We start from the raw sequence: 18,200 nt of genomic DNA on the forward strand, positions 1-18,200 counted from the left end.
ATAAGTTTGGTGATTTTTATCTCCCTTCAGAACATCGATGCACTTGCTCCTGATGAGTGGATTGCAGTCCACGAAACGTGTTGAGCCCATTGTGATGCATCTACCTGAAATCAACTATTATAGATAGTTTTAATATTTTTTTACTATACCTGATCAAATGACAATGTTCATTTCCGTGGGGGATCATGATGTACAATTTTTATTGTGTATGTGTCATGTTGGTTACAATTCATACTATGTATATTTGATACATCATATGCCTTTATGCATGTTATATTGTTCTATTTATGCCATATTTGGTTTACTAATAAATATACAGATGTTTATACATATGTGGATTTGTTTGGCTCCACCCAGGGGTGTTGCTAGGTGGGAAAAAAAACAGGGGCTCCAGCCCGGAGGTAAAGCCGGGGGGGCGGGCGGGCGGGGAGGGTGATAGGCTCATTTGCTTGACCTACCTAAAACATACACTGACCTACCTGGCACATACACTGACCTACCTGACACATACACTAATCTACCTGACATACACTGACCTACCTGACATACACTGATCTATCGGACACACACTGACCAACCTGACACATACACTGACCTACCTGACATACACTGACCTACTTGACACATACACTGACCTACCTAACACATACATTGACCTACCTGACATACACTGACCTATCTGACACATACACTGACCTACCTGACATATACTCACCCATCTGACACATACACTGACCTACCTGACGTACACTGACCTACCTGACATACACTGACCTATCTGACACATACACTGACCTACCTGACACATACACTGACCTACCTGACATACACTGACCTACCTGACATACACTGACCTATCTGACACATACACTGACCTACCTGACACATACACTGACCTATCTGACATACACTGACCTATCTGACACATACACTGGCCTACCTGACACATACACTGGCCTACCTGACACATAAACTGACCTACCTGATGGCACATCACCACACGTCAGACTTCAGATGACCTCTGATCTCCTGACACATCCAATTATAACTTGTCACAGGCAGTAAAAGTTTAAAATGGTTATATCAGTATAATTACATAGTTCAGGCTTTTCTTTACATGTCTATTACAAATTTAGCTCTTATTTAATAACTGGAATTCGATCACTGAAACAGAATTTTCATATCCCTGCACACTTTAGAAACTTGAGTCCAGATTGTTGCTGCTCAGCCTTACCTGTAGTGTGCGAGTACACTCATCCCGGCATTCACCACCACTCAGACAGCCCTGCAAGCAACAGGCAGCCAGAGCCAGGATAGAAAAGCTGCCCGCCCTATTACACAGAGTGAGCGGGGATCGCCCAGTGCCCAGCGCGGCCGCAGTATCATTGCTCCCTTCTCCTGGACCCGGCAGCGCTTATGATGGACGTCACACGTCCCGCGGTCTTAGCATTGGACCAGTGTGACATCCATCATAGGAGCCGGGTCCCGGACGCGGGACATTTTGTACATCACTCGGCCGCGCTGGATAAGCGGGAGATCGTTCCCTGTTGCCTGTGTAAACGGCTCAGGGCTAATAATGCATTTAGGAATATCGAGACCCAGGGCTTTTTGGGGGCACACTTGGGGCTACAGCCCCTGTCAGCCCCCCCTCCCAACACCACTGGCTCCACCGCACATACCTCATTCAAAGTCCCAACCTTCCCCCCTTTTTCTGCACACATATGGAGGACATGCTGCCAAGCACACAGCTCCTCTTACATTACTATAACAATACTATACACAAATGGACAGATTTAATTACTTTAGGCAATGATGTCAAAAGTAAACCTCCTCAATTACATAGAATGTTTTATTGCTCTGATTATCCTTGTTTTGCCCTAGTTAGTGTAGTTGTGGGGTCATCAGCAGGGGAAAGCAACTTTAAGACTACTTTGTGTCTATTATTTGTTATGGTTGTGCCCACAATGAATCTTCCATAAGTTTATAGAAAGAAATCCAAACACAGTCAGACTGGTAGATAACATGTTGCATAATGTAATGAATTAACTGCTGCATGTTACAAATCAAATTTACTGGCGAAAGATTCCTTTAGAAGAATCTTTGAATTAAAATCAAATTTTTGGGCAAAAATAAAATTTAATGAATTTAATGCACACAAACACAATATAATAACCAATTGTATGTAAAATATAAAAATATGATGTTATGCCAAGTAAATAGATACCAAGCATGTCAAACTTTAAAACTGTGTTCGCCCAAGGAATGGTGGCAAGCTGCAGTACCTAAAAATCTCTATAGGTGACAATTTAAAAGCCTTTACAGGTTACTAGTTTAGATTTACACAGGAGGTCTGGAGCTAAAGTTATTGCTCTTGCTCTGATGTTCACGACGATACCTCACATGTGTGGTGCGATCACCGTTTACATATGCATGCGGGACCTACCTCTACATATGTGTTCGCATTTGCATGTGAGCATGGGGAAACTTTATTATTACTTAATTATTTATTTCATTTAAAACTTATTTACACTGTCCCTTTATTTTTTTATCAAAATTATTGCTATCACAAGAGATGAACAACATTCCTTGTGACAGCACGGGCTGTGACACATCCTCTTTATAGAGAGATCGGGGGTCTACTAGACCCCAGATGTCTCCTCTGGCCTCCAAAGCATCTGGTTAAACAGAGATTGGTTTGATCAGATGCTTGTACAAGCCATCAACGCCAGTTCCTCTTTCTCTGTTCAGTTCATAGGATGCCACTGGTCAGTGCGGTCCCAGGCACTCACATCCAATTGTGCAAAGACAGCAGGGGGAGGGGACCACCCCCAATTCACCACCTGTAGAAGTGATTGAGTTGCTCTATGGCCACTTAAATAGCTTCTACTGTAAAGGGAATCACTGGCTGAAAATTTTGATATTGGGATGATATGTGCAGGCATCATCCTGGTATAACCACTGAAACCCTAGGACGTCATATGATGTCCTATGAGTGGCAAGTGGTTAAAAATGAATTGAATAGTGTTTTTGGACAAATTTCTAACTAGGTGGTATAGAACACCCTCTCGCCTGGCTCAGATGTTTCCAGGTTCTGATCCCACCTCATCGCGGTACATTTTTGGTGGGACTTTCCAAAGATTAGGACTTTTTGGGATTCAATACTTCCTTGGATCCAGAAAACGTCCACATGACCAGTTGAATATACCCCGCTTCAGTTTCTCTTCCATGATGCTAGGTCTTCGGTCAGCAAAAGATTATAACCACTCACTTGCTAAACACTGCTAAATGCCTGATCCCAAGATATTAGAAAAAGGTAGCATGTCCAACATTATCTGATTGGAAGAAAGAAGTAAACGTTCATGAAAGCTTAATGTTGAGTACTCACTACTAAGGACAAGTTCGATCAATTCCGCGATACCTGGTCGGGATGGATGTATTATTCTGAAGAGATCCCTGATGCGTAGTAATGTCCCTCCCAGACTGAGCAGCCAACTCACTAGGAACTCACTTTAGCTTCTTTCCTTCACCTTTCCCACCCCCCCTATTTTGGATTCAGATGTCTCTGTGTAGTTTTAGATACAGCAGATGCTCCTTCGACGACACCAGATCATGCCTGATTTAGTTCTTGGGTCTTACATCTTTAGGTACTTACCCCCTAACTTTCCCTTCCCCTCTTCCCTCTTCATTTCTTTATTGTTTTGTTAGAGAGAGGTACTAGTCCCATATGGTACATTTATTATGAGCTGACAACTCTCTGGATGAGCATGATGTTTCCTTCCTTTGGGTATGCTCCCCCAGTGCACAGGTTGGATCTCAATGTGTATGTCTATTGATGTACTTTGTTTGGTCCAGGGGCAAAATCTGGTGTTGTGCATTCCACCCTGTAGATCTATTTTGATGGATAGTATTTGGACTATTGCCTCTTGTTTGTTTCATCAGTCACCAATATTGACACATGTACATTTTTCTTTTACATTATTGTTCTTTATAAAAAGTCTCTATACATAAAGATTATTAAAAAAAAAAAAATAGCGTTTTTGGTTTGTGGTGCTCAGATGCAATGTAGTTCCATTTAATCTTAATATTAACATTTAGGTCCAGCCAAAATGCTTTTTTTTTAATTTTGCGTAGAGTGAAGAAGGATTAGAACCCCAGTTTTGTGTTTTAATGCTTTCCAGAACTTTATAGAATATCCCTTCACTAGGGAATCTACATTTAGGACTTGGCGAGGATCATAGCTGTCTTGTACTGGACTCATAGGTCTCTGTACTAGACAGATAGAGCTGCTGTGGGCCTGATAAAAATCTTTTAGCCTTGTGGTGACATTATGGTAGGCAAATTCCATTAATATTCAACTGACTATAAAGGGCAGTGATTGATAAATTGATTGTGAAACAGATCAGAAATAAGGTGGGACAATAGTCCTACAAAGAGTCTGCAGACACAATGAGGTCCCCCAGTAACCTTCCTAAAATGGAAATGAAAAAGAAAGCACCTGACAAGAGGTTGCACATTATTGGTGATGTACAGGGGCCTACAGCATTATTCTCCAATGCACATGTCTGCACTTTATCCTAGTTTTATTTTACATCATTATAGTTACATAATTGGGGGTATAAGGGAGAGAAAGAATGTTTATAAAAGGTCATGACAACTTAATTTTAAAGTATAGAATGGTCAAAAAAGCAATCCTTTATAATACTAAATATGCACTTATCCTGTGGTACATTCATTTATATTATAAAACATTCCTGTATTAAATATCTCAATATTACAATTATTTCTGTATAATGCACTATAGCCTCCCATACTACAATATAACAGGTATGTTACCAACTGTTGCCAATTTCCTATTCATCCCTCTTCTTTTTTTTTGGGGGGGGGGGGGGAGGGGGGGACACGTTCCAGCACAGCAGCGATTATTGCATTTAGCACTGGCAGCTGGTCTAAAGTAAGCAGGTTGCCATGGTTATGACGGTTAATAATGGTGTGTCACCTCTGCTTCATGTTTACATTCTAAATCCCTTACAATATTGCACAATCTAAACACACTATACACATTGTTGATATAAAGGGGAAAGTGCTGTTTATTTCTCTTATTCATAATTTATTTGAAGAATCTGCATAAAAAAAGACTTAATTATTCTCAGATGATATTGTTACAGCCTGTGGTTAATTTGAGTGGGAGAACTTTGAAAATATTTGGGAAAAAAATGACAAACTGTGATCAGAATTCTATAGCAGGAAATCCATTGATTTTTTTTTTTTTACAAAATTAAAACCCCTTTCACACTGCGGCCGTTTTCAGGCGTATTAGCACTTGGAATAGCGCCTGTAAAGTGCCTGAAAACTGCCTCCGTTCTCTGCAATGAGTGCTTTCACACCCGGGCGGTGCGCTCGTGGGACGTTCGGAAAAGTCCTTCAAGCAGCATTTTTGGGGCGGGTTGGGAGCGCTGTATACAGTCCTCCTAATACGCCTCTGCTCAATGCAATGAATGGGTAGCGCTTCCAAAGTGCCTGAAAAGCGATTTGAAAGCGCCGAAACATGGACGTTTTTAACCCCTTATTTGGGGCTAAGTGTGCTCCACCAGCGACCGAAAAGTGGCGCAAAAGCGCAGCTCAAACAGCGGTAAAGCGCCGCTAAAACTATCTGTGCTTTACTGTGAACGCGGCTCCAGTGTGAAAGGGGTCTAAGAAGCAATCATATTAACCAACCCCTTGTTACAATTTTCTGTAGGAAAGTCTCACTTTCTGACAATTGCTCTACATAGATCTCAGACAACCACTGTTGAAACCAATGTTTAGATCAGCAAGTGTTCTGTTTCCTTCATATTTCCACAGTCTGCTTTTGTAATGGAGTGATATAAACCAGTTAGGCCTAGTTCACAATGGCCTCAGCCTGTATAAGGGCTTGTTTACACCTGTGTTGCACAGAGAATGCATTAAAGGGTAACTCCACTTTTGTCGGGGGAAAAAAGCAAATAAAAAAACACAATATTGCACAGTTGTGACTCAAGTCATATTGTAATTGAATGTCATTATACATGACCTTTCCTTTTCAATCTGCAGCTCTGTAATTTTCTGTAAAATGCAATGCAATATGGCTACCTGGAGGTTTGTTTGTTTTTTTACCATAGATATCAGGCAGATGGTTTAGGAAAAAAGAAACATCTAATAAAGGTTGAAGGAACAGGTCTCAGGCACATGCACTCTGACTTCTTGAAGGAAAGAAAAAACCCAGTACTTTCAGCTAACATCGCATCTTCCTCAACACAACAGACAGAAAATATTTGGCATTATGACTTGAATAAAAGAAGTAAGGATTTTACACTATGTGGAGCATTCATTCATGTCTTGGGAGTACACCCACGAGATTGAACGCTAGGAGTAAGCTTTGGAGGACCAATATTGTTCCATTTGGGATCTATCTGAGTGTATCTGGGGAAAACCCTGGCCTGGGTTGTATAGCCACATGCCCGATTGACCTTTTCTTTAATTAGAAAGTCATATGAAGCTTGTAAGCCTGCATCTTTATCATTGAGGTGGTGGTGTCACAGCCGGAATCTCTTAAAGGGGTGGTGTACCTCTCTTCTCACATGTAGGGATTTGTGGACTTTATTTGAAATAGATCTCTTGCAGAACATAATATTTTTAATTGTCTCAGCCTTATATTTATTTATTTAATTTATTGTGACATTTGAGACATTCATTCACGTCCTTTCACTTTGGATTTTATTTTGCACTCATTTGGTTGGTGTATTATGATTTATGCACTTTATTTTGTTAAGTTTTTGTGATTTCATTAAAAGCGCTATTTTTTTAAAATTGCTATACAGTAAAACCCTTGTTTGCGAGCATAATTCGTTCCGGGAACATGCTTGTAATTCAAAGCACTTGTATATCAAAGCGAATTTCCCCATAAGAAATAATAGAAACTCAGATGATTCGTTCCACAACCATTTATTCATAAGTCCTTCAGTTTACCATATAAAAAGATTATAGCAATGTGATAGGTTGTGTAACCATAAAATGTCCATCCACAAATGGAAGCCTCCACAAGGAGATTAGAAGCAAAATCCAACAGGCGCTACAGTGTATACAAGGGAAGAGAGGCACCTCTAAGTGTAGCAATATGGTTACATTTAATGAAGGTACAAAATTAACCGCTTCCTGACCGCCTCACGCAGATATGCATCAGAAGGGCACGTACAGGCAGATTACGTTGCCCTTTAAGAGGTGGCTTGCAGGCGCATGTGCCTGCCAGGAGCTCCGTGAGCGTGATTGCGGGTCCTGCGGACTCGATGTCCGCAGGGATACCTGCGATTATCTCATGGAGAGGAAGAACAGGGAAATGCTAATGTAAACAAGCATTTCCCTGTTCTGCCTAATGACACTGTCACTGATCACAGCTCCCTGTAATTGGGAGCAGTGATCAGTGTCCTGTCACACACAGCCCCTCCCCCCACAGTTAAAATCACTCCCCAGGACACACTTAACCCCTACATCGCCACCTAGTGGTTAACCCCTTCACTGCCAGTCACATTTACACAGTAATCAATGCATTTTTAATTGCACTGATCGCTGTATAAATGTGAATGGTCCCAAAATCACGACAAAAGTGTCCGATGCGTCTGCCATAATAAAAATCGCTGATCGCCGCCATTACTAGTAAAAAAAAAAAATATTAATAAAAATGCCATAAAACTATCCCCTATTTTGTAGACGCTATAACTTTTGCACAAACCAATCAATATATGCTTATTGCATTTTTTTTTTACCAAAAATATGTAGAAGAATACGTATTGGCCTAAACTGAGGAAAAAAAATGTTTTTTTATATATTTTTTGGGGATATTTATTATAGCAAAAAGTAAAAAATAATGCGTTTTTTTCAAAATTGTTGCTTTTTTTGTTTATAGCACCAAAAACAAAAACCGCAGAGGTGATCAAATACCACCAAAAGAAAGCTCTATTTGTTGGGAAAAAAAGGACGTCAATTTTATTTGTGAGCCATGTCGCATTATTGCGCAATTGTCAGTTAAAGTGATGCAGTGCCGAATCGCAAAAAGTGCTCTGGTCTTTGGCCAGCCAATTGGTCTGGGGCTTAAGTGGTTAAGCAACTCACATGGTGGATAATTAAAAGAGGCACATCTAAGTATGCAGGCATCCAGGTTAAAGCTGCCCACTTAGACCACCCTCCGTACCACCGGCTCTCACCACTGTCAGTCTGCAATCGTGACCGGGAAGACTACCCTGCAGTAGAGCAATCTGAAAGTGAGCCTTGAAGCACTCGTGGAGCGCAGCGTGGAAAGGATGACGTCGATGGTGGTGTGGAGGATGGTCTATGTGGATATCTTTACTCCGGAGGCACATCTAAGTATGCAGGCATCCAGGTTAAAGCTGCCCACTTAGACCACCCTCCGTACCGCCGGCTCTCACCGCTGTCAGTCTGCAGTCGTGACCGGGAAGACTACCCTGCAGTAGAGCAATCTGAAAGTGAGCCTTGAAGCACTCGAGGAGCGCAGCGTGGAAAGGATGACGTCGATGGTGGTGTGGAGGATGGTCTATGTGGACATCTTTACTCCGGATGCCTGCATAGATGTGCCTGTTTTAATCATCAACCGTCTGAGTTGCTAAATGTAACCATATTGCTAAACTTAGAAGCGCCTCTCTTCTCTTTTATTCCCAGTTGTGACATGACGCTAATTGTATATCAAGACATCGCTTGTATTTCAAGTCAAAATTTATTCAAAAATTTTGCTTGTCTTGCAAAACGCTCTCAAACCAAGTTACTCTCAAACCAAGGTTTTACTGTATTTACGCGTACTGTGCAAACATCACACAGCAAAATCGCTGCTCAGTAATAGTTTATATGTGGACACTTTTTAAAAAAGAATCTAAGCGCAGTTGTTATTCTTTGATTTATACCTTGCTGCCTGCAAGCAGTGATTCCTGTACTGACTCCGCCTCCTGAAACTCCTCCTCTCAGCACCTCTGTAGCTCAGATGGCAGGCTCTGTGAAATGTGTGACACAGCAGTGCCTATCAACAGGGAATATTGAATACATGTCACAGAATTCAAAGAAGTAAATGTGTGGGATCTTCGCAAAGTAAGTTTACAAACTTCAAGGTTCTTCAGAGTAATAGGAGTAGGACAGAAATAACTGAAATACAATGTGGAAATGAATATAATTTTAAATTTGGACCATAGATACACTTTAAAGTGACAATTAGCACTCCCGCCATGCTGCTCATGCTGCTCTTATACAAGCTGAGGCCAGGCCTTAGCCTTAAAGTGGATGTAAACTCAATTTTTTTTTAAGTAAGGCTTGTACCTTGTACAGTATAGGATTTCATGTCATCTGTGCCCAGTCCCGCCACAAAGAGTTAATCTAGCTCTGAGCAATCCTCTTATCTTTTTTCAGTGAGATAAAAACTGTCAGACAGAGAAATAGATGTCCATTTCTCCCCCTTGCTGTGAGAGACAGGTGATTTACATATCTTATGCACGAGTGTGAGAGAGGCATTCTGTGTACATCCCAAACCCCCTCCTTTCTTCTGGATGTTAGTGATCATGGGGAATAATCCACAAGACCAGCAGAAGTTCAGTGTAATGCCCTGTACACACGGTCGAACTTTCCGGCGGAAAATGTGCGATCGGAGCTTGTTGTTGGAAATTCCAGCCGTGTGTAGGCTCCATCGGACAGTTTCCATCGGAATTTCCAACACACAAAGTTTGAGAGCAGGCTATAAAATTTTCGCGTAAATTCCGATCATGTGTAGACAATTCCGACACACAAAGTGCCACTCATGCTCGGAATCAAGAAGAAGAGCAGCACTGGCTATTGAAATTCATTTTTTCTCAGCTCGTCGTACGTGTTGTACGTCACCGCGTTCTTGACGTTCAGAATTTTCTACCAACTTTGTGCGACCGTGTGTATGCAGGACAAGTTTGAGCCAACATCCGTCTGAATAATTTCGATGGATTTTGTTGTCGGAATGTCCGACTGTGTGTACAGGGCATTAGAAATACACAGGAGAAAATGCATGTTGACAAGGGGAGTGTAGAGGTGGGCGGGGAGTCTACTGACTTTACGACTCCACCCACCGAGCTCCAGACAACAGACCCACCCACAGAATCTGCAGTTTTTCAGGTCTCATAACAGACAGAGGGGAGACATTTGACAGGTAAGGATACATGCAGGAGGCATGTATATCCTTATAGATAACCCCTATGGCAGTAGATTAGAAAGTATGAGAGTGGGTTTACAACCACTTTAAGGCTGGGTTCACACATGCTGCCGCCACTGTTCACAACAGGTGGTTCGGTGCATTCCTGTTCACCGGTTCAGGTGCGAATCAGGTCAGAATTTTTGCCTGAATTTGTACTTGAATTAGGACCAAAAATGCACAGGACCCTTTCCAAATGCAGACCGCGCCCGCCCCAGGAGGTGTATGAATCGGCTTCATTGCAGGCTGGGCACACTCTCCTGTAATGCAGGGTAACTCGCATCCAATTTGCATAAGTGTGAACCCAGCATAAAGCATTTGTAAATGCTATTTTTTTTTTTACTAATAAACATTATACTTACCTGCTCTGTGTAATAGTATTGCACAGAGCAGCCGCAAACCTCTTCTTCTGGGGTCCCCCGCAGGCGCTCCAGGCTCCTCCCCTGCTCAGACTGCCACCATAGGAAGCCGCTTCCTATGGGGACGCACCTGTAGGCTCACTCCTAAGCCAGGCTTTGTGCGTCTATTGACACATACAGCAGGGCTCAGAGACAGGGCTCATGTAAGTATAGGGGGGTGAGGTGGAGATATGTTCACTGGAACATTTCTTACCTTAATGTAGGGAAGCCATTAATATAAAAACAAACAAAGAGAAATCTTGCGAGCCACAATAATCCAATGCTCAATGTGCATAAAACGTGAGAATCAAAAAAATAATAAATAATTATATATAAAAAAATATATATATATTGCATGGTATGCTAGATGTGATCTCCACTTTACTCTGGGTTAAAAGGCTCCATAGACATCCCGCAGCTATCGGAAGTCGGGATGTCTATGGAGCCTTTTTAACCCAGAGTAAAGTGGAGATCACATCTAGCATACCATGGAGAGCCCAAGGGGTGGCTACAAAGCGTGATTTGACATAGTTAGCCACTGTGTCACACGCTCTGAGGTGAGCGCAATCACTTTGGGGGGTTACCAGGACACATCACGGTTGTTTGCAGCATTCGAATTCACCGCACTGGATGATTTGGATTTTGTTGGATACAAATGCACATTTAATTTGGACATTTTATGGACACTACAATAAGGATATCACTGAACACAGATTACATCGACTGTGTTTAAGACGCACTGGGGACTTTTATGCTATTTGATATTTTTTATTGCATGCTGCACTATATGCGAGACATTGCATGTTGTTTAGTTCGTCACTGGATTAAGTCTTTTTGGTATAATTATACATGCACATTGCACTTTAAATTGTTTGGTATGCATATACAATGTAGAAGATTGTATGCACATTGCACATAGGAAGTTTTCATGTAGAAAGTTTTATTCACTGTATTTGATGTTTACTTATTAGTGATTTTTCTGACATCATCTTTATATTATATTATCAAGCGCAGCGCAAATATCCTTTATCTACATTAATATAAAAATATTTTTCCTTTGGAACCATTTTAACATTTTTTGTTTTATAGTTGGAATAATCTTCTTAGGGAAATGAGGGTGGAGCTAAGCAGACACTGTATCAGATGTTTAAATCTATATATGTGCGGATCCGTTTTCAGACATCCGCCTGCTCAGCAGGGATTGCTCCGCTAATCCCCGCTGAGCCGGCGGATGAAAAGTCCATCAGAAACGGACCTGTCAGATCTCCGTTCTCCTCTAGGGGGGTCGGATGAAAACGGACCGCCTGTTCGTTTTCATCCGATCCGATCCGCCAGACAGATGGAAAATAGGGTTTCTATCCATCTGGATTTAGTGGAGCGGATCAGATCGGGGCGACTCGGATGTCAGCGGACATGTCACCGCTGACATCTGTCTCTCCATAGAGATGTATGGAACGTCCGTTCAGGTCCGCCTGCAAATCTGACAGGCGGATCTGAACAGTCCGCACATGTGAAAGGGCCCTTAAAGTGATTGTAAAGTCTATTTTTTTTTTATAACAAACATGTTATGCTTACCTCCTCTGTGCAGTTGGTTTTGCACAGAGCAGCCCAGATCCTCCCCTTCTCAGGTCCCTCTTTGCTGCACCTGGCCCCTCCCTCCTGTCGTGTGCCCCCACAGTCGACAGCTTGCTATGGGGGCACCCGAGCCGAGTCACAGCTCCGTGTGTCGATTCAGACACGAGGCCGCGGCCTGCCCCCGCCCCCTCTTTCTCCTGATTGGCTAACTGACTTTGATTGACAGCCACGGGAGCCAATGGTGCCACTGCTGTGTCTCAGACAATCAGGAGAAGAGTCCTGGATGGCTAAGACACTAGTGGACATCGCTGGAGAGAGATGGGGCTCAGGTAAATAATTAGGGGGTGCTGGGGGGGGGCTGCTACACACAAAAGTTTTTTATCTTAATGCATAAAAAACCTTCTGCCCTTACAACTCCTTTAATTCTATACCCACACAAAGTGCATAACATACAATACAAATATATACAAAAGCATCCTTCAGATTTTTATACAACAGTGCAATCCACTAAATGCAACAATAAAACGTCCAGCTTCTATGAAGTGAAAACAATCCATGTAAATTATCCTCCTCCACCTCTGTGAACAATCAGCTCCGCTCAATGTGATATCCCACGCCTTATGTCCACACAGAGAACTCTCTAGATAAATATGACCTTTCCGAAAATAAAAGGTCTATAGCACATTTGTATCACACCTGCATCTCGCCCAGTCCTTTCTCTTTCTATAGGAGCTTTTACATGTAATACTTAAAGCCATGCAATACCAAAAACTCTGATAGTGTAATAAAGTTTTAAACATTTATTTAAAAGCAAAGAAATATATTTTCTCATTTGCGACAGAGCTAAAATCTGCACCAGTCTGAAAATCTGAAAAGGCTTATGCTGGCCACACATTATACAATTTTCTTATTCTATTTCCTTTAGATTTATCTTCAACCACAGTATGTAGTGCAAGGGCCTGCCTGATTGCATACAAATTGAAAGTGTTCAGGTTAGACCTCATAAATTATATAGTTTTGGTAAATTTATAGGAAAATTGTATAATGCATGGCTAGCCTTAGTCGCTATTTTCCTCTGCAGCTCTGTGTTCTGTTTGTTCTCATTAACCTCCCTGGCGGTATGATTATTTCGGATTTTAGGTGCTGAAAGCGGTACAATTATTTTGCATGGAAATTTGGCGTTTTATATTGTAGGTCTGTAAATCTTAACAATAACACACCTAAATCTGTCCAAACCAGAGTCTAGTAGATATCCCGGGTATGATAAAGTTTGAAACACAAAAACATAAATTATAATATAATAAATAAAAATAAATAATAAAAAAAAATAAAAATAAATAGTAATAAAATACATTTCCCCACGATTCACTATCGCTCAATTCTGCAAGTGTTCTTATTTACTATCGCTATTTTCTAGCTGGTCTAAAGCCACTTTTGACGTAAAGGGACACTTTTTGGTTGCTATGGACAATCTCCAGTTTCCAGGCAGAAAGAACAGTGTATATCATGTAAAACTGCATGCAGGGCATGGGCCAAAGCACTGGGGACAAAAGGGATGTGAAATCATTTCATACAGTACTGTAATCTGTAAGATTACAGTACTGTATGTGTTATGATTTTTACTTTTTTTTTAATTTGCTGCCAGGCTCCGCCCCCGTGCGCTCGCAGGGAACGGAGCCTGGCACAGAGAGGCTTCGGAGGAGGACGGAGCCCTCGGACACTGCGGGGGACATCGCAGGATCCCGGGGACAAGGTAAGTAAGGAGGCACCAGGATCCTGCAATGTAATCCCGAGTGTGGCTCGGGGTTACCGCTAATGGTCCTGAATTTTAACCCCGAGCCACACTCGGGAAAACCGCCAGGGAGGTTAAGAGATATTGTAGTTCAGAGAGTGCTTTTTAGCACATACATAATAGCAGCACATGCTTTAGATTTGAAAAGGTTTTAAAATATTAAAATATACTTATACTTTTAGATTTTAAAACTATTTTAAAATGTTAAAATATTACAATATTATTATAATTATATTAAAATAATTGAATTTTAATTTTTAATACTACATGATCAATATACCAGTATGTAGAGAACATTCACAGATCTTTACTACAGTGGAGAAGCAGATAATGTGACAAGAATCTTGGGTATATTATATAAAACATATATGTAAATACATATATTAGGCAAAACATATATATTCATATATATAAATATATATATATATATATATATATATATATATATATATATATATATATATATATATAAATATATATATATATATATATATATATAATAATCCAAAACAGAACATCCAGTCAAGTGAAAAATCGGTAAACGTAATCCATATGTGCAAAATCAATCAATTATTGAAATAATAATTCATTTAAATAATTGATTGATTTTGCAATATGAATTATGTTTAATGGAAGAAGGTGGCCTGGGCTGATGAATTCAACAATGGCTTGAGGAACATAACAACAAATTCTCGGTGTTAATTTGGCCTCCAAATTCTCCAGATCCCTCGTACTCTATAGCAGTGTTTCTCAACTCCAGTCCTCAAGGCGCCCTAACAGGTCATGTTTTCAGGATTTCCCTCAGATGAAACAGCTGTGGTAATTACTAAGGCAGTGAAACTGATCAAATCACCTGTGAAAAATAATGGAAAGCCTGAAAACATGATCTGTTGGGGCGCCTTGAGGACTGGAGTTGAGAAACACTGCTCTGCATGCAAAATCATATCTGGGATATATAGCATACTATATGAATGTATAAATTATTTGAAAAAAAAATTTAAATCTGTATCTTTTTTTTAAGCTGGCCATACACTAGAAGCAATTCATTGAAAACTTTTATTTCAAGAATGTTTGTTTGATTTTCGAATCATTAGTGGAGCAAAATTGCACAGTGACAAGAAAATTCAAAGGAGCAATGTGGAAAAAAATTTCTCAAACTAATTTCTAATAGTGAATGTGTTTTTATGTTTGGCTTCATGCATTAATTACAAAATCAATTGTTAAAAGCAGCTGAGATTTTGAAGGACTTTCCAATGGCATTCGTCAAGTAATCGAACGACAAATTTTAAATAAAAAAATGGTATGGGTTCCCCCTCCAAGGGCATACCAGGCTCTTGGGTCTGGTATGGATTTTGGGGGGAGCCCCATGCCAGCTCTTGGAGGTGGAACCCATGCCGGTTTTTTATTTAAAGTTTGGCGTGGAGTTCCCCCTCAAGAGTCATACCAAACACAATGCCTGGTATTGGCGGGGATCCAAGTCAGATCCCTGTTCATTGAAAGTCTGCTTCAAGTTGCAGGGCAAAGTCGGATCCAAAGTAGGACGGCTGTCGTGTCGCACCAGTGTGAACCCAGCCTAATACAAGAGATGTGTTACTGGCCAGATCACCAGGTGAAAACAGAGGGCAAAAAACAAAGAAAAGAGAACAGCCACCACATCTAATGTAATATATTACATTTTTGGTTTGGGGTCCAATACTGCTTTAACTTCCTTAGTACACTAGAGGTTATGTACATTATTTTTGTATCCAGTCAGCCTTGCTCAGTTTGTGGTGAATCAAATGCAGATTGTGCAAACAGATCATAATGTTAATGATCAGCTTTAGGCATAAAACTATTTACTAGATCACATTTTTACATGTGTTTGAATTATATAGTGCTATGTATTCTCTGTGGCACTCTACAGTTCTACTTTAAAACAAGATGTTTGTCAATGTTTGTGTATGGTGTTCTGCAGTCCTTGAAAAAGAATAGCCATCAGTCTGTGCAATCTTTATGAGGCTAAGTGGGATGACATTTATCGTACAATCAGAAGATGAAAACTGAATTGTATGAAGAGATTGTAACATGCGACCAGCTATTGAGAAAGATCAGGTCTACGTAAAGACATATGCATTGAAAACAGCAAACGACAGTTGTGTAGTGTGCATTTAAGCCAATCTCATTATGTTAGTCCTTTAATTTTCTCAGCAACAACACAAGGGCACTCTGCGAAGGGCCATTTTTGTTAAGCGAGTCGTTTTGCTGCACAGTGCTAGCTTATCATTTTAGTAATATTTTGGGAATTGGCTGTACTGTTACCCTACAAGGCAGCACGGTAGCCGTCTTCAGCAAAGATCTACTTCCAGCACCCAGCTTGGCCTATTTACTCAGCGGGGGATCGTACTGTTGTTTGTAATCAACTCAAATTATCTCAAACGCTTTGATAAAACCATTGCTATTTGTGTGTTTAACCTTGAGTTTTTAAATTATTTTCTATGAGCGTAGGGAATGATAGTCAAACAGTACCTCCTGCGGAACTGATCTTTACAAGTATCAGGCTTTCCCCAGAGCCCAGTTTATCGGCTACAGCAGAGAGCACTTCCTTCACCGAGGCTGCCACTTGAACACGAATGGTGGTGTATGTGTGATCAATGCAGTACACCTTGAACAGAACTGTTAGGAAACAAGAAAAAGCACAATTGTAATAAAGGGACAGAACACATACCGAATAACCACATTACAAATCAAATCTAATAATTATAAAAAAAAAAAACCTGAAAACAAAATTTATGTTGTATCCACAGCCAAAACTGTCTGTGTGCCCAATAGGCAGATATACTTTATTTGTCTTGGGGGCCACCATCAAAGGTATTGAAGGAAAACCCAAAATTTGGAGTTGTCACCAGAACAGGAATAAAGGGCAAACCTTTCAGTAAAGACACTAATACCGTGTACACACGACCGGACTTTTGGTCGGACTGAACTCCGAAGGACATTTCGACGGAGTTCCGCCGAAGTTCCAACGAAACATTTCGAACGTGATGACGTACGACCGGACTAGAATAAGGAAGTTCATAGCCAGTAGCCAATAGCTGCCCTTGCGTCCTTTTTTGTCCGTCGGACTAGCATAGAGACGAACGGATTTTTCGATCGGACTCAAGTCCGTCGGAAAGATTTGAAACATGTTCTATTTCTAAAGTCCGACAGATTTTTCGACAGAAAAGGTCCGATGAAGCCCACACACGATCGAATTGTCCGACGGATTTGTTACGTCAGACCAGTTCGGTCGAAAAGTCCGGTCGTGTGTACACGCCATTAGAGGGAATTTCGCTCACTTTGGAAAGCTTTCCACGTACTTTTTGTTGGGTCTACAGGACAGGAAGTGAAGGATAATCTCCCCATATGAAATGATAACAAAATAATCTGACAGGGGTTCAGCACATTCCATACTTCGTTCAACCAATCTTGTGATTTGCACAACTCAAGCTTGAAGGAAGATACACTTATTTCCTGGTTAAGATTTGTGTTTTCCCATAAAAATTCTCTTCGTCCAGCCTCATCACTTGGCAGTGAATTTTATCACCAGCTTTGTCCAATGAGCAGGAAACTGAACCAGGAGGTAGCAGAGTGACCATATTGAATAGCAGATGTGTGAGTATCACAAGAATGGTGGGTGACAGTGTCAAGCGTTTGTAAGTAAAGCAGTAAATATGATTGATAGTCCTTTTTTCTGGAATTCCACTTAAGCTATAAGTACAGATTTTTTTATACTGATGAATGGAGAAGGAATCTTTAAAAGAATAATTCAAAACAAACTGAATGCACTGGTATCCAAAACCACTTTCCATGTTGTATATCTTGAGAAATTCAGTGGCAAGGTCTCCCTTTGATACAACCTGTTTCTATTTTTTGCTCCCTATGCAGTTTGGGCTCCTTATTCCTGCCTTGGTGTGTTCTTATTCCTCATACTGCTGTCTACAAAATATAAATACAGTAAAGTCAAAAAAAGGGAAAGGGGCCATCTTAAAATGTCTAAAGCAGGTGTGTAGCCCTGGAATCTCAAGCCTATCTATCAGAGCCCCTCAAGAGATAAAGGAAGGCATTGGGTGGTTTGACATGGCAGCATCTACCAAACACCGAAGCATCAGCGGGTTGAATTACATTCACTGAAGCCCAACTCTAGCTTCTAAATAAAAATAATGCCTAAATTCCCCCCAAAGATGCAACT

The 18,200-nt window shown here is 40.8% G+C and overlaps 1 protein-coding gene across 7 annotated transcripts in view; it reads right to left on the reverse strand.

Moving 5' to 3' along the window:
• The window catches only part of RAPGEF4 (Rap guanine nucleotide exchange factor 4), a 488,280-nt gene that overhangs the window by 93,837 nt on the left and 376,243 nt on the right, over nt 1-18,200 (reverse strand). For all 7 annotated transcript variants that reach the window (XM_073633880.1, XM_073633882.1, XM_073633881.1 and 4 more), the window contains one exon: nt 16,499-16,645. In XM_073633880.1, the coding sequence (XP_073489981.1) occupies nt 16,499-16,645 (147 nt within the window). The remainder of the gene's footprint in view (nt 1-16,498; nt 16,646-18,200) is intronic.

Source organism: Aquarana catesbeiana, linkage group LG06 (assembly GCF_042186555.1).
Source record: "Aquarana catesbeiana isolate 2022-GZ linkage group LG06, ASM4218655v1, whole genome shotgun sequence".
NCBI classification, from domain to species: domain Eukaryota; kingdom Metazoa; phylum Chordata; class Amphibia; order Anura; family Ranidae; genus Aquarana; species Aquarana catesbeiana.